At 35.4% G+C, this 25,084-nt stretch overlaps 1 protein-coding gene and 1 pseudogene across 3 annotated transcripts; both read left to right on the top strand.

Moving 5' to 3' along the window:
- Positions 1-4,333: 4,333 nt before the first annotated feature.
- LOC132162233 (putative F-box protein At3g20705) lies at positions 4,334-5,550 on the top strand (annotated as a pseudogene).
- Positions 5,551-14,590: 9,040 nt separating this feature from the next.
- Positions 14,591-24,719, top strand: LOC132191966 (downstream neighbor of Son). Of its 3 annotated transcripts, XM_059607120.2 has the most exons (16): positions 14,591-14,875; positions 14,990-15,040; positions 16,316-16,479; positions 17,237-17,310; positions 17,396-17,534; positions 17,668-17,756; positions 17,841-17,994; positions 18,075-18,277; positions 19,197-19,402; positions 19,499-19,597; positions 20,037-20,158; positions 21,732-21,833; positions 22,324-22,433; positions 22,540-22,627; positions 23,098-23,291; positions 24,315-24,719. In XM_059607120.2, exons 3-16 carry the CDS (start codon positions 16,372-16,374, stop codon positions 24,529-24,531), a joined length of 1,905 nt encoding a protein of 634 aa, XP_059463103.2. In that variant the 5' UTR covers positions 14,591-14,875; positions 14,990-15,040; positions 16,316-16,371; the 3' UTR covers positions 24,532-24,719. The 3 variants fall into 3 exon arrangements, with proteins under 3 accessions (XP_059463103.2, XP_059463104.2, XP_059463102.2); XM_059607121.2 differs by lacking the exons at positions 14,591-14,875; positions 14,990-15,040 and adding an exon at positions 15,541-15,712 and having other exon boundaries at positions 19,206-19,402; XM_059607119.2 differs by lacking the exons at positions 14,591-14,875; positions 14,990-15,040 and adding an exon at positions 15,541-15,712.
- Positions 24,720-25,084: the final 365 nt, after the last annotated feature.

Here is a 25,084-nt window from a genome sequence, read left to right as displayed (position 1 = left end):
GGTGATTGCAAATGCAATGAAAGTTCAATGGAGTTAAGTGAAGTTTTCTCTTTTAATGCTACGGTTTCTTATGGTGTTTTTATAATCCTACGTGGATATTGTTTTCTATAAAAGCAGGAAAAAACTTACTCCACTAGTCCCTCATAATTTTTTTTAGAAAACAACATCTATATAGGATCATGAGAACATACTAAGAGGAACCGTAGCATTTCTCTTTATATTTTTTTATTAAATGAGGACATGTGTCATCTTTTAATTGGGTATGACATCGCAACACCATTAAACATTTAATGAAAAGTGAACTCAAAGATCTATTTGATAACAAAAAATATAAAAATCAAGAAGAAAAAGAGTAAAATACTAGAAACACACGGTTATCTCACCAATTTCAGTATGCTGGTGCGACACTATCAATTTATTTGTGATAATCAAAAAATGGAAACCAAACATTTTTTTTAAACAAAGGTAGATTATAATTGGCAGATCAGCATAAGGAAATAAAAATGAGATAAAAATGTAGTTTCTAACATTTCTAAAAATAAAAGAAAATTTAAATTTATAAGTAAAAATATAAAAAAGGGAATGGTCCACGTACCCCCTCAAACTACCGTCTAATTGACAATTTCTCCCAAACTTTTAATTAAGACAATGTCCCCCTAAACGACCAAAAAATTTATAATGTCCCTCCTAAGACAAGAAAAAAGACAAAAATAACCATAGATGTTTTCAATAACACAAAAATATTCTAATAATTTTTTTTTTTTTTTTAAAAAAAAAAAATCTTTAAGAAAAAAGACAAATAATTTCAAAAAAAAAAAATTGAGGTGCTGGCTTGGTCGGGGCAAGCAAATCTGGATGGTATTCTCGTGAATAGAACAAAGATGAAGGCATTTTCGTCAACCCATTAAAACCCAGGATTCAATATTCTTATGACGTCACTCTCTTATTACTTTAGTGTTCGAAAAATTGGCGCGTGCTTGTTCTTTCTCCCATCTCTCTGTTTCTCTTCTCACGCTTTGCCTACAAAACAATTTTCGAAGTCTGTCTTTGATTAGAAGAGGAAGGACGCCATGGAAATTTGAGTCCCGGAACGGGAGAAGGAGAAGAAGGACAACATTACAGTCAAACGAATTTTGTTTAGCATACTAAGCTGGAAGAAATAGTAATCTCATCATCATTTTCTTTATATTTTCTGAGAGAGAGTTAGGGTTTCTTTTTATTTAATTTTGGTGTGCAGAGGAAAATGTCTGTTGTGCAAATTTTGCACAGTGAAAGGATGGAAGGGGGAATGCCGAAGAGAGGCGGTCTAAGCAACCCACGGCTTGGCACCATCGAGTGGAACACGACATGCAAGAGCTGTGAAAATGACCGGGCCGACTGCCTAGGCCACTTTGGTCACCTGGAGCTCGCCAAGCCTATGTTTCATATCGGATTGATGAGCACCGTAATGAACATCATTACCTTCGTTTGCATCCGTTGCTCCAAGATTCTGGCCGACAACGAGAATATAACGCTGTTTACGCTAGGCACAAATTAAACCAACAATGAGAAGATGAAGTTTGAGGGTAGGCCCAATTTACGACTCTATGGGCTTTAGTCCAATTGCGTGCAACGTAAAAGCCCATTGACAGTTGGAGCTAAAGTCCAAGGGTTGCGTGTGGATTTAAAAATTTGGCCTAAATTGCATGTGAATTCTACTAAGACTCAGACTATTAAAGAAGAGTAATGCTAGAGGCAATACTTTATTTATTCCATAACATTAATGTTATGATTATATATTAGGTAACCATACCTGCATCTTTTCTTGAGAAACCCTAAGCCTTGTGAAACCCTAAGCCCCCCTTCAGAGCGCCGCCGCCTCAGGGGAGGAGGGATGCCCGTTGCCTACATCCCTCCTCCCTTCCTTGCTTCCCGTTTTTTGTTTTAGGTCTTTTCACGAGCCCTTCCCGCTCCAAGCTTTTTGTGCCACCTTCCGCGGCGGTTTCCGGCCAGCTCGCGATCGGCCTCCTCCAACTGCCGTGACCCGCTTTGAGTGTTTTTTCGCATTTATTTTCCTGTTTTGTTGTTTTTCTGTTTTGTATTTCCTTTGAGTTCCCCTGTATTTGGTTTTATTTGTTGTAATTTCTTTTCCTGCATTAGTTTTATTGTTCCCTTTATTTCCCTGTATGGTTTTATTTATGCTTGTAATAAGGTTTTTTCCTCCTGCTTTGTTGCGCCTGGTTGCTGCCCGATATTACTAGTCCAAACCTTTGGGTTGTGGATGTGAAATTTATCATGGCTTTCGAGTCGAGGAGGATGAGTATCGGCTTGTGGGTTTTGCTTTCAAGGCTGATGAATAAGTAACGGCTTGGGGGTTTTGCTCTCAAGGCCGAGGAATAAGCGCTACCTATGCATTAGATGGTGTCTGTTTGATGCAGATCTGAGTTTTCAACCTGATATTTAGTCATAGGTTAGTGGATGCTGTGTTTTGGTTGATTTTGTCTGTTGTTGATGACTGTATCTTTAGCTTCGCCTATGATTTACTTCAGAGCTTTTTGCTCTGTTTGTAAGAGCTTTAGGCTCGCAACTTTTATCAATGAATGAGTATGATATGTTTCAAAAAAAAAAAAAAAAAAAAAAAAGGTAACCATATCTGCATCTGCATTATGCGATTATTAGTCGTTATTTTATTTATTTATTAGAATAGAGCGACTTTTATAAATAATTAAACAAAATCCAATTTGAATACAGTTATTAACCACTATTTGCATATTAGGTAATGAGCCTATTTTAGCTTTTTAGACCGGGATATGTTTGAAAAACTAATTAAATAACACTTATTACACTCTTTATTTAAAATTCAAATATATATATATATATATATATATATATATATATATATATATATATATATATATATTTTCTTCAAAATCCATTCTTTTCATTTTATGAGATGTAAAATTATAAATTAAATGTTAATCTTATTCTATTGTTATAAGTGGAGAAACGAACATATTAAATATAAAATTGACGCTCTTTCTCTCCGGCAACCCGACAGCTCATAAATATTGCTTCCTGCACCAAACGACGTAGTTTCCTCAATAGCTTAGAACTGCACACGTTTACAGTATGAATCGATGGATCAGGACCCGATTTGAGATTATCTGCTCACAATTTAGGCATTGGGCGGTGATTAGGGGTGTCAAAAATTACAGGGAAACCGGAACCGGAACCGGAAAATTGGGAAACCGGGAAACCTAGGTCCCAATTCCGGTTCCGGTTTGAAAAATCCAAAAATCGGGTACCCCAGTTCCGGTACCCGGTTTTTACCGAGAATACCGGAACCGGGTTTCCATTTTATATATATATATTTTACACTTAGGTATGGGTTTAGGGTATTTTAAAAAATTAAATTTTTTATTTTTAAGGCCCAAATAGGCAAAAACATTGATTTTTTTTAGAATTTTTGGACTTTTTTAGGTTTATTTTTTAATTATTTGGAACCATCACAACAAAGCCTATTTAATTTAGACAAAAAGACTAATAGATTTTTTTAAAAATGGGCCAACTTATGAAAAAAAAAAAAAGAGGCTTTTATTTTAGGTCCAATACCTAAAATAAGCCCAAAAACCTTTTTTTTTTAAAAAAAAAAAAAACCGGTTACCGGACCGGGTAAAACCGGAACCGGCCGGTAACCGGGACCCCGGTTAACCGGGGTCCCGGTTTCGATTCCAGTTTCTCAAAACCGAGAACCGGGGTCCCGGTTCCGGTTCCAGTTTCTCAAAATCGAGAACCAGGGTCTCGGTTCCGGTTCCAGTTTCTCAAAACTGAGAACCGGGGTACCCCGGTTCCAGTTCCCGATTTTGGCCAAAAACCGTAAAACCGGACCGAGTTGACACCCTTAGCTGTGATGAAGAAAAGATAATTCAAGCATTGGATGGTGTCTTCGATGAAGTGAAAGAAGAGGTACCTTTTCATTTCGTTTTTGATCTTTGAGGGGTATTGTCTCATATAATCATAAGCATTAAAAAACTGTGACCAAATTGTCTGCCAAGGATGTTTCTCTCTTTTTGGCAATTGGAGGAGGTTTTCCGATGTTGTCATGTATTAGGAATTCTCACCATGTCGGTAGTTTGATTGCTACGGTCATGATTTTTGGGTTGGGCTTTTCTGGGCCATTGGTCTGCGGAGTCCATCTCCATGCTCTGCGTGGAGACTTTGTCACCGATATTGCAAAGGAAAGAGAACCAACTACGTTGAACACATAAATAAATACATGATAAATTGACACTCTTTAAACCATAATTTCCTTCTAAAAAAACCAACAACTTTGTCTGCCAAACCCTATCGGAGGATGCGGACCAACAAGGTGCGGCGGAACAGGAACACTTTTTACTTGCCCAAAGATATGGTCAGAGACATTCTATTGAGGCTACTGGTGAAGCCCCTTGTTCGATTCAAGCTGGTATGCAAATCCTAGTTTGCCTTACTGAAAAGTTGTGATTTTACGACCACCCATCTCAGCCGCTCAGCAAGTCATGGCTGTAGTCACCTACTAGTTAACAGTCAAGGAGTTAAAAGCCATACCATGGCCTTGATATCAAGGAAAGCGCTCAATGTGGCGGTCCCGATAGCAACTCCTGAAGAAGAATGCAGGCGTATAGGAATGGTGAGTTCTTGTAATGGTTTAGTTTGTTTATATTGTGGGTGGAGGGTTTATATGTTATGGAATCCTGCTACTACAGAAAACAAGATTCTGCCTACGCTTCTCATCGATGATCCCACCTTCTGGAATAAAGAGATAATGAGAGTCTCTGTAGGATTTGGCTACCATTGTAATGATTACAAGGTGGTGAGGATTGTGTATTGTAGTGATTGTGCAGACGTTGAGGTGTACTCGACGAGTAGGGGTTGTTGGAGAGTGATCGATTCCATTGTGCCATGTGAGAGCAAGAAGCGTACGTGTTTGGTAATCCTCAAAGGAGTGCCATATTGGCTGGGTTCTGCTTCTGGCAAACACTTTGTCTTGTCTTTGGACATGGGGCAAAAAGGTGTTTCGCCAGGTGCTTGTGCCCCCAGATCCTGACCGTTCTTACAAGAGTCTTGGGGTACTCAATGGATCCCTAGCTATAATCTACTATCCTTGCCCTGAAGATTCAGTTAGCAATTTCATTGATTTTTGGGTGATGAAAGATGACGAAAGTTGGAGCAAAGTAGTGAGGATTGGACCCTTTTAAGGTATGGGATTCCCGCTCGGGTGTTGGGAAGATGGGGTTGTCATATGGAAGCAGGGCGATTACGGAAGGTTGTTAGTGTATGACCCCATTACCAAATCAGTAAAGCGAGTTCCTCCATTGTATTGGGCTCCCAAGCTTTGTACTACCAACGTTTCCAGTTACATGGAGAGCTTAGTTTCTGTCAACGGAAGAAACACCAAACATCTGTGATTCTAGCCTAGATTACTCGTCTACCGATTATAATTAATGAAATAAACAAGTTGATGCCAACCTGATTCGTGGCTAGCTAGTACCTCATTTTTGCTTTTTGTTAGAATAGTTTTCTTGTCTTGTTTATCGCACTTTAATTTTTCTATATATATATATTTTGGCAGTGGTTTTCATCGGTCTCTTTTTCTCTCTTCTACTTTGTTTGCTCTCTCTCTCTCTCTCCATATATATATATATATATATATAAAGCAGGTAAAGAATTTTAGTGAAATTGCCACGAAACTACTCTTTGAGTCTCCAATTCTAGTCTGTTAGGTGACTAAACTTCTATAATTGATTGAGATTGATGCTCACAATATTAATATCATATTTATATATATAATGCTACTTGAGCATTATAACAATCATGTAACATTTCCATATACAAGTTTATACGGGCATTACTACGGCACTACAATTTGTGCGTATTATTCCTTGATCAGTACTATAACTGCGCTACTACATTTTACTTAATTATGTAAAAGCTATATGGACATTATTATAACATCGCATGTAAAACCTATCTAAGCCAAATAAACAAGGCTAAAGTTTAGAGATTTTTGAGAGGTGAATCCGTTGAACATCCATAGAAAACGGTCTAGTATTTTTTTTGCTGTTGGAGTACAAACTTTCTGTGAAGAAACAACAAGATGAATACATATTTGATACACAATGAAGTGTATGTCTATACAAATTTATAGTTATTTGATGTTTAGTTTACAGGGAAAACTTTTTGCATTTATATTTATTCGTTTATTCATAATTTGATAGATGCTGCAAACTTAATTTAGAATCTATTTTTTTGTTGGTGAAAGTTCATAAGGTCGTTCTTTGGAATGTAAATTCTGTCTAAAAGAAAATAATGATTCATTTGGTTGAAAGTACTTGGGGAGAATAATTTCATTTCGTTTTAGTTTCAAGTAGCATGAATAATGTATGAAACGTACAAATTGTTTAGAGTAGAACAAGAAATTAGAGGTCAACCCCCTTACAATGTCTCCTACATTTCTATAGTGTGCTTAACTGGTGAATAATGGTGAGGAAGGAAAATAGGGGAAGCGGCTGGGAGAAGAATTCAAAGGTGATTTCTGCTGCTGCGGATGTTGATACTCGATCTTTGGATAATGATGTTGTGGTGAGTGAGGATGAAGAGAATTGTGATTCTCTTGATTGTATTAATGAGAATTCTGCTAAGAATTTGGGTATGCAGAGATTGAATTTTGGTCTTACTGGAGACTAGTGAGGTTTTGGAGAAGCTTGTGTCTCTGGATGAAGTAGAAGAGGTTCATCATGGTGATAAGAGTTTGACGCCTATGTTGATTCCATATGAGACACCTTGTTTGCCGATCAAGGATCCAACTAACCTGGTCACTAAGAAGGATTTTCCTCAGGACTGGAGGCAAATTGTTCAGATCTGAGAAATCTCTAGGTACGCTTCATTATTATGAGCCAACTAGAGAGGCTAGTAAGGTCACTGTGAAGCCTCCTAAGGAAGGTATATCGAAATGGTCTCCTTCTTTGGTAGGTCAATTTCTTGATAAACCACTTCCTTACTATATTGTCAAGCGTTCTGTGGATAGTTTGTGGGCTAACAATGGAAAAATTGAGGTGTTTCTTTTAGAGAATGGTTTATATTTGTTTCTATTGAAAACTAGGGATGAGGTTATGGAGGCAAAACTTTGGCATATGGCTAACAAACCATTGATTTTGAGGCGTTGGACTCCAGGTATGCAATTACTTAAAATATCTTTGTCCTCGGTCCTTGTTTGGATCAAGCTACATAATCTGCCTATTGAATTTTGGAATGGTACGTGTTTGTGTTATGTAGCTTGTGGAGTTGAAAAACCTTTATGTGCTGACTTTGTTACTGAAGAGCAGCTTAGAATCGGTTTTGCTAGAGTTCTGGTTGAGGCTAATGTGGATTCAGACTTTCCTAAGGAGATTGAAATTGTTGGAGTTGATGGTGGTATGGTCACAGTGGGTATTGAATATCCTTGGTTACCTATAAAATGTAAGAAGTGTAAGTCATTTGGTCATGCTTATTTTTCATGTACCAAAGTTGAGAAGTAGGTTTGGATGCCTAGGAAAACTGAGCCTATTCCTAAGAATGACAGTTTTACTGGGGTGAAACCTAATGGTTTGAATTTGAGCTCACACGTAAAGGAGAGTGTTAATCTATTCATTAAATAATTAAATTTACTATTTTTTAGTAGTTTAAACTTTTGAAATAAGTGATGATTTAACAAATAAAATTATTATGTTGCAGGAGAAATTTGTTGAATGTTATAGATTTTCTTAAAAGGCCAAATGCGCACACTCTGGTATCTGGAACAAGATACTGGGTGAATTTGTATGACAAGTTTAAGAATGCTATTGAAACTTCTCTCCCTGGAACTATAGACGAGTTGGTGCCAAAAGCAGAGGAGAAAAAGGCACAGCAGGAGAAACCTTCTTTTCTGGGATTCAGTAATGGATTCTAAGGTGGGTGCTTTCAAGTTCTCTTTCTAGGCAGACAAATAATGAGCAAACCAGAGAAATACTCTGGAATGGGGCAGCATACTTTTTGGAGTGTTACGATCTTTTTGTTGCTAGATGAACCATTCGAACAATTTTGACATTGATTTTTTATTTGACATCATTGTATTTTAGTCATTGTTTTACAATATAAATGCATTTCTCTTTATAATTTGTTTATGTTTTAATGCATCAGATAAAGAGAGGAAATAGAAAGACGATTTCTCAACTCCTTTCTCCATCATTTGTTTCATTATCACGAAATCTTTGGAAATGGTCTTTATATCGTTCGAACGGTAGGGTTTTTTCTGCAATGTGGTGATGGCTATTGGAGGGATTGAGATCCCCTCCAACTACTCAGAATTGGAGATTTTTCATGTTATGGCCCTTCATTTTAAATATAATGGTTTATAAAATCATTTAAACATCGATAAAATAGAAGCCAACTTAAAATCAAAATTTAATGCCTCGATTATATAAAAGCAGCTGACATTTTATAGACCATTGAATTTAAAATGAATGGCTACAATTTTGTAACATGAGATTGGAGTGGCTACTGAGCCATTGGTCTTCTCGTCGTCATCCGCTCGATCCATGTATGGCGGCTATGAAGGATATGGGCTCACATTGAGCATGTCGTTGGCCCCCCATTGGTGGATGATTGTGCATGGGATAGGTGAGAACTCTCCCAACTTCTTGAACCACTTTGGCTTCCTCCATTGGCGTGACTTGGATGGCTCTTTGCTGGATACTATGAAAATTGCATGCATTTTTTATACAAGCTAATTTAATAAATTGAGTTAAAACTCAATTTACAGGAAAAAAAATTGCAAAAATAAAAATAAAAATAAATAATAACATTAGTTGGATATCATAAATATGATTACAATAACATTTAAATAAACTAGGAGAAACTTCATTTAACCCTTTAAATTGTTGTTGCTTTTGAAATTTCTCTAAACTTAAAAAACGCTCAATTTAGTATATTCATTAGATCCGTTAAGAAATCTGTTGAATGTTATGGATTTCTTAACGCTCAATTTCTGAAATTGTTTTCAATTTCACAAATAAGTTAGTATTTCCATTAAATCATGAATTTATTTTTTATTTTTTTTTATTTTGTTTTTTTTTTTCGAAATACCCATGTTTTTTTCTTTTTAATTGTTTTTTTCAAATATTTTAGAAATTATAATTTTTATTTAGCATTTGCTCTGATAAAACTGTCCAAAAGGTTTTTTTTTTTTTTGCATTTCATATGTTATGTCTTATCTAATCAATTTGATTGACATTAGTTCTTAGCGTATCGGAGATCATTAGTGCCAAACTCAACATATGTGATCTATTGTTGGGTTTGTAGGGTCGTATTAAGACAAGAGTTACAAGAGCTCAAGAGACAATGCTTACAAGAACTCTAAAGACAATGATTTACAAGATCTCAAAAGGCAATAGTTACAAGATCTCAAGAGACAATAGTTACAGGAGATCAATAGACTAGAGTTACAATTATAGTTGTTAATATAAAAGTAAAAGAGATATGTAACATTCATAGTCTTGTTTACAATCACATAATCAAGTGAAAAGAAAAGATGTAGCAAAAAAAGGCTTTGATGTGTACTGGTTACATCAATAGAAAAGAAAAATAATGTAACCAGTACAAAACTGCAGACCCTTCCCACCTTTTTTTTTGGACGGAAAATTTGAATATTATGATTATATTCTAAGGAAAAATAAAAAGAACTCACATCAATTTTAATAATAAGTATCGTTAGATTTCTCATTATTGTTTTTGAAAATGCCTCGATCTCCTAACAAGCCTTCATGTATGGAAAAAGCCTGTGAGAGCTTTTGGGATGCAGGCCCAAGTCCGAACACATCAACAAAACAATAATCTTATGACGTCCCCTGTTTTTGGTTCTTTATGAAGTCAACTTTTGTTCGTTTAAAAATTGGTGTCTTGCTTGTTATATCTCATGTCTCTCTATTTCTCTTCTCACTCTTAAGCTTTGCCTCCAAAAAAACTTTTCGAAGTCTATCTGTGTTAGCGTTTTCATCAGAAAAGGACGTCATGGAAATTCCAGTCCCGCATCTGGAGGATGAGCTGGAGAAGAAGAAGGACATCAAAGTCGAAGGACAAAGATGAAGGCATTTTCGTCAACCCATTAAAACCCAGGATTCAATATTCTTATGACGTCACTAGGGGTGCAAAGGCGGTTACGGTTAGCGGTTAGTGGCAATAACCGCTAACCGTAACCGCCATAGCGGTTAGTAAATTTCACTAACCGCAACCGCTAACCGCCTAGCGGTTAACGGTTAGCGGTTAGTGGCCGGTTAGCGGTTAGTGAAATAGATAACCGCCCGCTAACCGCTTTTTTAAAATTGGGCTTTTTTTTTGGGCTTTTTTTTACCCTCATTTTTTTTTCTTGTATTTTTAATATCTTCTTGGGCCCAATTGCTATAAATATTTGAATTGTTATTGGATCATATGATTAAGTGTTGATCTTATAAACTTACAAACAAACAAAAATACTTCAATTGTAGTTATAAGTAACACATTGTTTAATCCAATGTCAATTACTTAATTTGATATTATATGAATCACATTGTCATTGTCATTGTACATGAATAATTGATTAAGTATTGGAATTGTAATTGGATCATATAGTTAAATATTTATCTTATACATTTATATTATTCAATATGCATATAATATAACTATAAGCAATTATATATATATATATATATATATATATATATATAAAATTCAAAATTGTTAATTTTCTTTTTTTTTTTTCTTTCAAAAAATGGTTAAATTTCTTTTTCTAAAAAATGTTCAAAAAATACATTAATACTTCAATTGTGATTATAAGTAACACATTGTTGAATCTAATGTCAATTACTTAATTTGATATTATATAATCATATAGTCTCATTAAATTATATCATATGATTCATATGATTAATTATTTAAATTCTTATCATATTTACTTATAATCTTTTTTCTTTGAATTGAACTTAATATCTAATGGTAAATGGTAATGTTCAAACTCCTAAATCCTAAATTCCTAAAGTATCTAATAATGCTTTAATTAAATTGTAAACTTGTAGTTATAAGTAACATATTGTTTAATTCAATTGAATCAATTGTGATTATCATTGTACATGAATCATATGATTAACTTGTAGACTTATGACTTATGAGTTATGTCATATTATATATGTATTATTTATTATTATATAATCATATGATTTAATGATCAAGTCATCATGTGATATAATCATATCAATTATAGTGATAATATATAAATTACTAAAATTATAATGATAATACATTAATACTTAAATTATGTTTATAAGTAACACATTGGTCATTGTTTAATCCAATGTCAATTACTTAATTTGATATTATACGAATCATATCATCATTGTACATTAATAATATGATTCACTTGAAGTCTTGAATAAAATATTTGAATTGTCATTGAATCATATGATTAACTATTGATATTATATATTTATATTATTCATATACATATGTAGACTTATATAGACTTATAGGTTTATAACATACATTGGAAATAAGTCTCTAAATATTTAATTGTTGTATTAGTATGAATTAGTATACTTATGAGTTATGTCATATTATATATGTATAATTTGTTATTATATAATCAAATGATTTAATAATCAATCTCATGTGATATAATCATATAAATTATAGTGATAATATATTAATACTCAAATTGTGATTTAATTATTTTTAAAAAAAATTGTGATTTAATGATCAAGTGATTATGTTATATGTATAATTATAAAAATATATTATATAAAAAGGCGGTTAGCGGTTAGCGGTTACGGTTAGTAGACCCAATAACCGCTAACCGCTAACCGCTAGGCGGTTATGGCGGTTAGGCGGTTAGCGGTTAATGCGGTTAAACGGTTAGGCGGTTAGGCGGTTGGCGGTTATAGCGGTTAGCGGTTAGCGGGCGGTTAAAAACCGCCCGCCTTTGCACCCCTAGACGTCACTCTTTTATTACTTCAGTGTTCGAAAAATTGGCGCGTGCTTGTTCTTTCTTCTGTCTCTCTATTTTTCTTCTCACGCTTTTCCTCCAAAACAATTTTTGAAGTCTGTCTTTGATCGGAAGAGGAAGGACGCCATGGTAATTCGAGTCCCGGAACGAGAGAAGGAGAATAAGATTTTGAAGAAGCAACCAAAAAGAGTTGTCGTGGTTGTAGTGTTGAGCAGCCAAAGCTCATTATTGAGGGCATGTAAATGTTTGAGGAGTACAAGGAAAAGAGCGAAGAAAAAGAGACGCTTACTACTGAAATGGTAATTCATTCTAGGTCCAAGATATTGTTGCCTTCATTCTAAGCTAGCTAGTTGTTGCATAGTGCTAACATTGTGTTGAGTGTTTTGCCGGGTCTTAGTGTCCTGAAGAGAATAACTAATGAAGACTGCCAATTGTTGGGCTTGAACCCTGATTATGTCCATCCAGACTGGATGATTCTACAAATCCTTCCAATTCATCCACCTCATGTTAGACCATATGCGATAGTAGATACTATTAAGACAAGAGTTACAATAGTTCAAGAGACAATAGTTACAAGATCTCAAGAGACAATAGTTACGAGATCTCAAGAGACAAGAGTTACAAGATCTGGCCAAATTATTTAAAATGTGTTTTTCTCTTTTCTTTAGCTCATTTCATTTTATTATCAGTTTATATATATATATGTGTGTATTATTCTGGATTATATATATATAGGAAAAATTATAGTTTACCCCTCCAAAGTTGACTGCATTTTTCAATTCGAATACCAAAGTTTCAATTTTTGCAATCCACCCCCCCCCCCAAAGTTCCAAATTTTTGCAATTTGACCAATTGTATCAAAAACTTCCCATATTGCCCCTAATTTTTATTTTTATTTTTTATAAAAAATTAAAAAATAAAAATTCAGGGTGGCCGTAGCCACCCCTTTGCCCATTTGGTCATTTTTGTACCCCCAAATTTTTTTTTCATACAAAAAAAAAAAAAAAAAAAAATCAAGGGCAGTATGGGAATTTTGGGATAATATTAGTCAAATTGAAAAAAATTGAAACTTTGTGGGGGTGGATTGCAAAAATTGAAACTTTGATGTTCGAATTGAAAAACGCTGTCAACTTTAGGGGGGTAAACTGTAATTTTTCCATATATATATATGATGTTGCAGCACCCGCATCATAAGACCGGGATACAGGAAATTGCGAACCTTTAGTGGTGGTTGCTTCATTAAATAAGGCGTGGCAATCGAATACCATTCCGAGTCCGAATAAAAACCAATGGAATCTTCATCACGAACGCAATGAGGTTGGATGGTCAATTCATCGACTTTGGGTTTGTCTAGGGTGGTGTTTGCTAAATGAGTTGGCTTAGACACTGTAGTTGATGTAGATTGTCGCGAAAAAAAAGTAAGAATATTTGGTATAAAAAAAGTGAAAAAATGGTATGAAAAGTGAAAAAGTTTTGTCTTGTAGTGATTTTTTTTTTATTTGAATAATAATAAAAAAGTGAATGATGTGATATAAAAAGTAAAAAAATTAGAATGTTTTGACGTTGATGTGATATAAAAAGTGAAAAAGTTAGAATGCTTTGATGTTGATTTTTTTGAAAAATGGTGATGAATAGTAACAAGGAAAACCCAACTCATTTACCAAACAGAGCTCTAGGTGACTTTGGTCGTGGATTGTATTTTTTATTGTTATTTTCTTGCTTTACTGTTAATTCTTATTCTGATTTTTTAGAGATTTCGAACCCGACTATAAAATTAGGGCACGTTTCAAAACCACTCTTTTTGAGATTGAAGTTTAACCCCAGGTCAAAAAAAAATAAAATTTATACATATATGTAGACCCAAATTTGCGACAAGCTTAGATCATGCACTTTTTGAAGGAAAGTAGAAATTGGTCAGCAAAGTTTGCAAATTGAAGAAATTGGATCCAGATCTGATGCCACTTTCTGAAGAAATTAGACACAACTTCTGAAAATTGGTTTACAGTGTCGAGATAAGGTAGGGATTACTGATTAGTTTGCAAATTAGGGACCAAATCTTTTAAGTCTTAATGAGTTGGGGCCAAAATTTATAATGAGTAGAGAGGGAGAGGGATGACCGTTCACAAAGGGAGGGAGTAGTTACACTGTGAGAAGGAAGATTGACAATGTTTTAGTAGTTTGAGAGATATTATCACAATTAAACGTTTGAGAAGGACATTATCAATTGAGTAGTAGTTTGAGAAATGCATGTGGCCTTTACCCAAAATTAAAATTACAACTTTTGTGAAGTTAATAGGCCTCCAATAGGAAGGTGCTGAAATTTCAAATTCTCAATGCATACTACGACCGACCAGGTTTCCCCCTCTACATGTTGCACGCTCTAAGTGCTCAAACTCGTGTTCAAATGGGAGTAGTGATTAATTAGTGGGACTCCAGCATGCTTAAACAATAAACACGTCGGTGACGTGGCACATGCCACGTTTGTCCAGTTAAAAAAAAAAAAGAAGAAAAAAAAGCAAAAATCCTAAATCCTGCAATCCATCCCACGTCCATTTCATTTCCCCCAAAATTTTTTCCCAAACTCATTCTTCCGCCACCCCATTCTCTCCCCCACCAGCACCGGCGCCGTGATCTTCGACCGGAACCAGCGCCGTGATATCCTCTCCCCACCGTCACTGCCCCCAACGACCAAAAATCCTTTCCTTTCTCTCCTTTTTCTTCCCCCACCGGCACCGTGCATCCTCTCCTCTCCCCACTGTCACCGCCGACGACCACCTCCACTTCCTTCCATCAGCTCGGCTGGAACCCATTCCCCCACTGTGTGCGGTGTGCGCTGTATCAGGAACTCTTACGGGCTTCGTTGCTGTTGTTAGTTTATTGAGATTGATTTTAGTTGGTTTTTGTGTGTGTGTGAGAGAGTAAAACTGGAAGATGGGGAATTTTCTGCCTTGAAATTATGCTAATTTACTGATTTTGTTATAGGTGAATTACAAGAGGGGAACATATCAAAGTAGAGGGTTTGGCATATATATGGTAATGGTCTCATTCTGAAGTTTTTTCCTTGTAGCTGCAATTTTTGTTTGGTTTTGTGTGTGATTTCAACGTGTTGAGCGTTGTTTGGTTTTCCCACAGCTCTCTCTCTCTCTCGCACATACTTGGATCACTCATTAAGAAATCTCTCAGATCCTGTTTTGCTTTTGTCTCTGTTTGTCTCATATTTGTCATTCAGAAATGCTACTGAGGTGTAAATGAAAGGGTTTGGAGTCATCGGGGCAGTGTCAGTGGGGAGAGGATATCACGGCACCGGTTCTGGTGAGGGATCACAGCGCCGGTGCCGGTGGGGAGAGTATGAGTTTGGGAAAATATTTTGGGGGGAAAATGAAATGGACGTGGGATGGGTGACGGGTCGCAGGATTTTTTTTTTTTAACTGGGCAAACGTGGCATGTTTCAAACGGTCGCTAACGCCAGCGACAAACGGCGTTAACCACAGGAGGGAAAGCAAAAATTTCGTTCAAACAAAGCCCAATTCCACAACTTTTACCGCATTTTCTCTCACTCTCTCGCTCGCATCTCTCTTCTTCTCTGCAGGTTTGCCCTAATTTCTTACATTAGGACAAATGGATTCGAAACCGTAGCGTTACGTAGTTCTATATCGCCCTTTCCTCTCAATGCTTATCTCGGAAATTCTTTCTTCGCAAGCGCAGGTAATACACTTTTTTTTAAAAAAATCTTACGGTAATCAATCGCTTTGAATTCGATTAATCTTCGTTTTTCTTGTTTTACTGATTAGAATTACATTATATTGGACCGCCAACATTTTTCGCTTACCTTTTACATAGATTGGATACATCGGGAATTGGATTTACTCCCGCTGCGCTTGTTTCCGTAGAAAATTAGTTATCGGAGAAGTATTTTCTATTGGAGGCGCTTTAATTGAAATTGAAGTTGTAAAATGTAACGCTTATTATCTAGTTTCCGATTATAGAATGAGAGTTTTGTAAAGTAAGGCTTGTATTCATTTAAAAAAAAAAAAAAAAAAAAAAATGCTTGCCACTGGTGCGAGATATTTTGGGAATAAGAAAATAACTTTTAACAAGTTTCAAGATTGAGCAATCGAAAATGATGTGATTGGTAGCTGCTTTCATTTCACGCTGTAAAAGCAATCGCTCTTTCTGTTATTTTCACAAACACTGCCTCTGCGTCAGTTTTAGTGGTTGTCATTAGGAATTCTTGTGAAGAATGTTACTTTTTGAAGATATTATTAACAATTCAGTCAAATTTGATGCTCTGAATTGAATCAATTGCAGGGGGTGAATTGAGTGGTGGAGGAGTTGAGGGTGCAGTCTTTTAACGCTACTATAGTATGGCAAAGGTTGCTGCACCTGGTTCTTTAACTTCCACGCTTCAAAACGGAGGAGGAGCTCTGAAGGTTGGCACCGCAGTTAAAAGGAAAACGCCATCGGAACTGAGAGTAAGTTGCTGAACTCATGACATTTTTTTTTTTTTTTTTTTTTTCCATGCTTTTGGTTTTCTGCTTGAACCGTTGTAATATCAATTTTTGTTATTTAGACAGATCAATTTTTGGCCTTTTCGTAACATGATAGTAATAACGTGAAAATTCTGGACCTGACAACAATGATTCATAAGTTTGGTTCCATCTCCTTGAGTTACTGGTGATTATTAGTGGGAATGATTTTGAGTCTACGCCAATTATTCAGTGAATCTCAACTCAACGCCAATGTCATGGCTGCTTACAAACCTGTTCATTTGTATGGATTACAAAAGTATTATTTGGCCCATTCATTACATTATGGTTATGGATTAGAATTTTGATGATGTAGTGTTACTTTCTTATAGTTAGTCTACATTGAGCAAGTGTGATGATTTCAATTAACAAAATTTTGGCTAGCATCTGGTGTGTGTAGTTATTTTACAGGATTGTTAGCCTATTATAGCCCTACGTCATTGCGTAACTTTCATGTGTAATTTCTGTGTGCATTTGTAAGCTGCATCTGCACTGTTAAGTTATTGCATTGTAGAAAATATGTTAATTTCTGATTTCTTTTGTTGTGGAGTTGATGTTATCAGCTTAGTGCTCTTAGGAGACAATTTTAGTTGCATTTAATTGCAATTTAGGTTCCAGATAGTCTCTGAAAATGCTAACAAACAGTAAAAATTTGATAGAGAAAAAAGTACTCATGTTTCATTCATCAATGGATGCATGACAGGGAGAGCAGTTGAAGCAGGGGAATGTTGTAGAGCTCGTAGATGAATCTCCAGCTCCTTTGCTTGGTTCCACGAAGTATGATTCTTCCTAATTCTCTTTTATCTTTATTTTTATCTTTTTGGGTTTGTAACCCACTGAAGTTTTGCTTGTTTGCTCTCAGTGACGGTAACGTGGCAGATAATGGGCTTAGGAAACCTGAACTGTCAAGAAACCATAGATACATTGACACCCGTATGGATGAAGTATTTCCTGTTAAAAAATCCAGGTTTAGAATGGTTTCTGGAAAAGAAAATGCGAAGGTTAATACTTCCCTTGTATATCTGATTTAATTTTAGTTTTTTTTCGTGCTGCGTACCTTCTCAATCTAGTTTAAACTTCTGAATGTTAGTTCAGTTAATCGTAGATACTTTTCTTTTCTTTCATTCTGTTCAGGAAAATAACTCAATTGAGCAAACTGGCGGCCTGAAGAATATAACTCTGCTTTCCAATTTGGCTGCCAAGAGACGAAACCAACTTTCATGGTATGCCTTCCTATATGGTCTACTTGTTTATCATTAATTTACATGTCCTCATTTCTTTTGAATTTACATTATTATCTCCTGCAGTCCAGAAAATTCAGTTGCCTCTGCTGAAGATGCCAAAGATGGTGTCGCACAAGCTTTTCAAACAATTGGAAAGTGTAGTCAAAGTACATTTCGTAGTGTTAGTGAGCTTTCATCAAGTGGTGATAGATCATCTGGCTTGGCAGTCATTGATATGGTATATATTCCATGCAGTTTTCCTTTCAAAATATTGAAGCTAAGAATCTGTTATGAATAAGTCACCACTTCTTTTCATAGGATAAAGCATTAAAAGGACTGGCTGCCTGTGAACCCCATGCGATTTCTGGTTTACCTGCTGATTCTTCTGAAAGACTTGGGGATCCTACTTCAACTTATTCAGGCAATTTCTGCTCTGAATGCCATGTACCTGGCCGAAAGGCTCCTCTAGATTTTACTCTTAAAACTTATGTACGGGTCGTGTCCTCCTCTCCAGTGAATCAGTGAGTGTATTGGTGCCATCATATTCTTAATGTTTGTTTGTTGCCAGTGCTTGTAGATGAGAGACTAGTTCATTCCTATTAGTTAGTAGATGTACTGCTACTTCTTTGTGGACTTGTATGCATGCAGTACACTTTAGCTGGGATGAATCTTAGTTACCTAAGCTCATGTATGCTGTCATAACCATTTACCTTTTTACTTTAATCAGGTCATTATTTCCTTTTATTTATCGTAGACATGAAAAAGTGATTTATTTGTATATCTAATGCCATATGGATTAGTTTAAGCAAATGTCTTGACTTTGAAGTTTGTAGGATCAAAATGAGTACAAGTTTTGTTTCTGCTGTTTGTCTTGGTATTCAGATATCAATAATAATTGATGAATCAGAAACTTCTAATTGGGATATTTGCTTATCCTTGATTCTTCATCCTTTAAAAAAATTGAACTTCGACATTTCTTTTTTTTTTTTTTTTGATAAGTAATAGTCAATCTTATTGAAAGCATGAACTTTGACATTTCTTCTCTCCACTTTCTCTCTTGAGGGTAGTATTTTCTATCAAATCACAGGTCAACATGTTTCAACATGCATTTATTTTGGGTTTCCCTTCTGCGGATCCTTGTTTAATAGGTTTCTTTCAGGTCTCAGTTTCTTATTGAGTATTGCAAAGATGCCAGCATCATACTCTACACAAAAGAATAACTACATATGTACTGATAGCGTGACCATGAAGCAAACAATCTTTTCATTTTCTTATCTACTATGAACTATCTAACCAATCATATACATGTTAACCTCATGCCAGGACCACTGGGCATAATTTATTTAGGTTACTTATTGTTTGTCCATTTTATAGAACGAACTATATATTACTGGTTATTCTCATTGGTTAACTGACTTTATCGTGTTTTCCCATGATAAGAATTCATAGGTCAATAATGTCCAGTACCATGCCCCAGTTCGCATTCCAGTTTGGTAATTTTCAGGATCAAAACAACAGCCATAGCTCGGTCCTCGCATCCACTTCCAATGTCTTAAATTCAAAAGTTATGCATTCATGGGTTTACCCTCAATCTACCTTACCACCTTCTCTCATATCAGTGTTGACGTCATCTGCAGCAGAGGGAGGTGTGTCAAATAAATTTGTTTACTTAATACTAGGTGAAACTCCACCCCTTCCTCCCTCAACCCTTCTAATGCTCTCTTTTGTGTTGTTTTGTGCAGTGGAAATGGATTTCTTAAGAAAACGACAGCTTGCATGGGAAGACTCCTTTCGGAGTCTTTACTACATGCTCCAGAATAATGTTTGTAACGTCTTTTACGGTAATCACTTATTTTCACACTACTACAATTTGTTTTCATCTCCTGTTTAGTGTGTATTCACAGAGTACGTATGGAACTCAGATTACAATCAATGAGTTGTGCTTTATGCTAGCACCACAAGGCACATGCAACACTTTTCGAAATTACTTGAAAAACATTACAATTAATGTGTTATGCCTTGATGATACTTGTGAGTTGGAGTCAATTAGAGGCCTCCTTTTTAAAATCTGTTCATGATTGTTGTTGCAGGAGAATAGTTTCAGATTGCATATAACCATAGGCTATTTTGAAGAAATGCATGTTTATATTTGATGTTGATGTTGCTTGCCTAGACATAACTTTGGAGTCGTAATGCTCTTTTGTGTTTCTTGACCAGTTAACTTTCATTTCAGTCTGAAACTCTATAGTGACTTGCTGATTTTATTGGAAAAATTTGTAGTTTGTACTTCACATTTTGTGGTGATGTTCAATTGTGGTGATGGCTTCGGGAGGACCAAGCGCTTGTGCAATGCTTATATCTCCAGGTCAACAAGAGGCTTGAGGTCATTGTTGAGAGAGCATGTAAGATGTACTCCTTTACTTTTGAAGCTTTTTGTCCAGAGCTTGTTACTATACCAATGGTTACAGTCTTTTCTTTTCCCTCTAATCATTTTAAGTATGCTCTATGCATGTATTGTTTAGTGCATAGCCAATAAGTAATTTTGCTTTTGGTAGAACATGCTAGGAATTTATTGTGTGGAAGTGATTATTCTAGAATCTAAATGTTTATTTTGATAATCCTAGACTCTTTTTTCATTGTGTGAAATTCAAAACAAACCAAACTTTGTTCAGTTATGTTGCGTTGTTTGAAGTTAAGATTTAACTTAGGTAGTGGTATTGAAGTGGATAGCTTCGAGGATTTTATTATCCTGGGGTCCTTCACATTTCTTAGAGCTTCGATCCGACTTGAACTTTCTTGCTTTGGTAAAAGAAATAATGCCTTTGTTTTGTATTGTTTTTCTACTATTCTATTTTGAACTATTCCGAAGTTTTGTTCACTTTGAGAAGGCAATAGGCACATCATAGCACATGGATAACAGTGCATCATAGGTTGCTTTTTTCTAGTTTTTTTTTCTGATTTTTTTGAACTTTTGTTCATCTTTTTCTCCTGATTAGAGGGTTTCTCTTGTACACTTTTTGTGTACTGAGGTTGCGCCCCTCCATGCTTTTATTGAGATTGCATTACTTATAAAAAAAAAATTGCAATATGCACAATTTTAATAACTTCCCTCACCCTGTACTATATTTGAAAAGTCAATGTCTCCTTTTCATTTGCTTTATTTGAGTTTAAATTAATGAGGATAATTTTGGAACTGACAACTTTTTATTTCAAAGACATTGCATTAATTGGTGTCCCCTCAAAAAGTTGGGTTATGTTTGTTATATTTTTGTTTCTTGTTTTCAAGACAAGTACATAAATGGACAAATTCATAAACAAATTAGAGAGTTCATTTTTCACATTACTAAATGGACTTTGGAACTTATTTGTGCGGTTGGAGTTTGAAAATGTTAGCAAATCAAGACTATTTTAGTGTATTGATGGCTTTATCATCAGATGTATGAGAAGAAGAAAATAGCAGGGTGACCATAATTTTAGTTGCAACAACATGAGATGAAACACTACTAGGCCTGCACTGAAAAGCTAATGTTGGCACTAAACATTTAAATCATTTTAGTTGTCTTGTTGCTAGTTCAAGTTTTGCTTCGACTGTTTTGGGAATATTTGGCATAATTTAATAACAATTGCGTGCCAAGAAAAAAAAAAAAAAAAAAAACCAATTGGGTTAAGAACTGATACTGATAGAATAATTTTTTGTTCTGGGTTTGTTCAGTGTTGGAATCTGATATGTACTTATGATAGGCTTCCCATGTGACAACAGACTATAACACACTTGTGCCTGTCATGATAGTCATCTTTGTTCCTGGAATTTATGGACCTTTAGTCAGTATATATTGTACTGCCGAATTGTTGTTGCCAAAGAATGTATTTGTTGACTTCTATGTGTTGTCCTTTGCATAGGATTTCCCTTTTGTAAACTTTTATATGTTGAATGATGCTTGACATCTAATTTTGGCTGCAATTGATGTTTTCTAGGATGTTTGTTTCTCCATGCCTCTTTGCCATTCCAAAGTAGAGCAAGTATCCACTGAAGATCTGGTTGAACTCTCAGAGATTGAGAAGCATAATTTGGGCCAGGTTTATATCTATGCTATTTACATTTGGCAGTCTGTTCTCATTTGGCTTTCCTGAATTCAGGGCCTGGGGTGGACTCTGAAATAATTTTCCCTGCCATGTCTGGGACGTTGGTGATTGAGACCAGTCAATTCATTATTCAGCTAAGAAGTCTATTCTAGTCCTCCAGTTGTCTCTGTTGGACTTATTGACCATTTGATATATGCCAGTTTTTGGCTATCAATAAAACCAGAAGGGCAACCTGACTACTTTTTATATCTGATGATTTGGCTATCTACAATCTAAAATTTAGCAAATGGTATTCATGCATGTCAAACCCTCTGAATTTGTCATGAGTTTGGAAGAGCCGAAGAGGCAGGTCCATCTTATCAGCAAGGAAATCTTCTCTATAATTAGCTATGTATTTTGTTGTAATAGGGGTCTTAGCCTAATACTTTTGATGTTGTTTCTTGTGCATTTTAAATTTGGCTTTCTCTGTTGAAATGCAATGCAGACTCGGCGCCAGAGTTCGTTGTCTGATATCGACAATAGCCCACAATCTTTACTGGCTTTCAGTGGCAATAAGAACATACATGGTTTGTATGATTTTTTGTTAAATTATAGGTATGTTAATAATTAATTTTCTAAAAGATAATTATTCTATTCCACATTATCAGTCTAAATGAAATGAACACTCTTGATGATCTCTCTTTTATCTTGTGGTTACCAGATCTCTCTTGACCTTCTTCACTGGTATGGATGTTCCTTTATTGTGTTCTCCTGTTCCATTTCAGAATGCTGCTCTTTCTGCTCCAGAGGTGTGTAAAATATGAAAACAAGGCCACAAGGGTTCCTCAATTGAAATAATTTCACATATTATAGGTCTTACTGAAGTTCAAATCATGCTTAAATTAGCTCTTGGTTTTATTTCTCCCTGAATCTTTTTTTTTGTTGGAGCGTAATGCTTGAAATCTTCATTGCCATTGCAAACGCATTGTTGGCAAAACCTGCATTGCTGCCTTTACTAAATACCGCTAGTAACTTGTGGCTAATGTGATGGTACCTTCTACAATACTGCAGAGAGGAGAAAGTTATTTGACTTAAATTTTTCATTGCATTTATACAGTGTACAAACGTGTATGCAAAAAAACTTATATAATAGTGTACAAATGCTTGTGTTACACGAAAAAACTTATTGGAGTGGGTAAATATTAGTTGTTGCTTATTGCTGTGAAACATATTATTGGAATTTCTTTGATTATTATTGTTATTATTATTATGTTGGCAGGTTAGATGTATGGAGTTGAAAAGAGCAGATCATATTGCTGCTCCTAAAGGATCCGGTAAAGATGGTGGAAGTGTAAAAGGTTCATCTGCTGGTCTCTGCTATTGCATTGAAATTAAGGATGCGTATCTTCCGCCATGGATTATATGCAGTATATGGGAAGTTATGAGTTCTGAAGGGAGAAGCTTTGAGGCAAGGTATCATAAGTATTAGATTTTGTAAAGTCATTGTAGCTCTTACATGATTGACATTCTTGACTTGTTCAAGGCCTATCACTTCCTATACAATTGCTTCGGTTGTCGGGGATTGGCCCCATAGAGAAGCCCAGCAGATCTGGTAGATGTTTGTGTTTGGAGGATAAAATGGACAAAGAAAATTAATGGTTCTGGGGACAAAAACTTCTTTGTGGTTTTAAAGCTATATTTGTTGGGCCATTATCTGCCTTTGCAAAGGAAAATATGGCTGAAAAAGCGCAAGGGAACCTTTTTCTTTTTGTTGCCTATCATTCACTTGAGCATAATTCTTCCCATATTTAAGTGCAGACATAAGACATACCTATAACCTTAATATTGCTGCATTGGAAATAATTAAATAGGAAACTTGTCCAATTAGAAATGATAGTGATATCACCACTCACTTTTAAGGTAAAACTAGTAGTCCTAGTCTTGGATTTAGTCTAACAGCACTAGACCCTACTACCATCTGTTTGCACTTGAATTTGGTGGGATAAATGGCTGATACTACTGGAAGGATTCCCCTTTGGATAATAGGTATTCTTTGATTCCTGAACTATGTTGGAACAACTAGAAACTGCTGCCACTTTTAGATAAGCAAAATTGGACAAGGTAGGTTGAGAACTTGTCAAGTATACATCCCAAGTGGTTCAATTATTTTGTGATGATAAAATAGATAGTTAAGTTGCTTTACTGGAAGTGTGGAAATTCGTGCTAAGAAGCTGTTATGCTTGTCTACAATTGATTCAGTTGACCAAAGTTGTTGCATGAATTAATGCTAGATCAAATGATACATACTGATAAATATCACATGATTAAGACTTTCTTTTCAATTTTGCTATTCCCTCGTGCATTCAATTTTTCCCCAATCCTGCTGAAGATTGTTTTACAAACTAATTAGATGTTCATGAGCATTAGATTAATAACATTATTCTGGATCAAATGTGTTGAACTTACTTACCAATTTGATTTGGGTGGTTTTTTCAGTATCGTAACGGAACCGACCTCAATCGGGTTGAATGTAGCTCTTGGAGCAGCCTGCGAGAAATCTGATTCTGAAACTGCAGCAGGTGAAGGGTTGCAAGAAAGCAGCTATGCTTTTGGTATGCCGGAAGCCACAGTTACTCCTTTCTTGTCCTCAGGTTTATTAAAGGGCTTGAAGTACACGAATGGTTCTTATACAGCTTCTCTTTCTCCTATCTGAGACTCTGCGTTCATGGTCTTTGGCAGGATGCAGCAATTATGCTGTTTTCACTAATTTTTGTTGATCATTGACCCTTTTAACCCTGCCTGTTTCCTTTTCTTTTAGCATTTCAATCTTGTATAATCTTATGGGTAACAATATCTAACTAGTGCTTTTATAAAGTGCGTTTTACTAGCTTCTGAAAACAATTTTCGTAGGCTCAGTTGATTTTCTTGTTCTTAGTCAATATGCCTCCAAGGCTTTAGGCCTCCAACTCAAGGCCACATTTGTGAAAATTTTTGTTTTCTATTCTAAAAATAAATAAAAACATGAACAAACAATCCAAATACCAAACACCCGAAAACACAAATAATTTTCACATTTATATTACATCATAGTGTTTTTTTCAAAAAGCAAAAAAAACACCCTTCAAAAGGCATACCCTTGAGAGAGATAAAAGAAACACATGAATTTCATAAATATAATATCTTGCTAAGTGTACGATATTTTACGCACAAATGTCCTAAACATTTTCATGATTTAAATACAAGTAAAAATTTTATCTCTTATTACG

Source organism: Corylus avellana, chromosome 10 (genome assembly GCF_965113065.1).
Source record: "Corylus avellana chromosome 10, dhCorAvel1.hap1.2, whole genome shotgun sequence".
NCBI classification, from domain to species: domain Eukaryota; kingdom Viridiplantae; phylum Streptophyta; class Magnoliopsida; order Fagales; family Betulaceae; genus Corylus; species Corylus avellana.
Note: the sequence above shows the minus strand (reverse complement) of the source record. Positions and strands in the feature narration are given on the sequence as shown.

What these genes read in the sequence shown, in the direction of transcription:
- LOC132191966 (XM_059607120.2), top strand. Translation starts at nt 16,372, where the DNA reads ATGGCAAAGGTTGCTGCACCTGGTTCTTTAACTTCCACGCTTCAAAAC. An exon ending in AAACGCCATCGGAACTGAGA is followed by an intron (nt 16,480 to 17,236) that starts GTAAGTTGCTGA and finishes GATGCATGACAG; the next exon opens with GGAGAGCAGTTGAAGCAGGG. An exon ending in AGAAGCATAATTTGGGCCAG is followed by an intron (nt 21,834 to 22,323) that starts GTTTATATCTAT and finishes AATGCAATGCAG; the next exon opens with ACTCGGCGCCAGAGTTCGTT.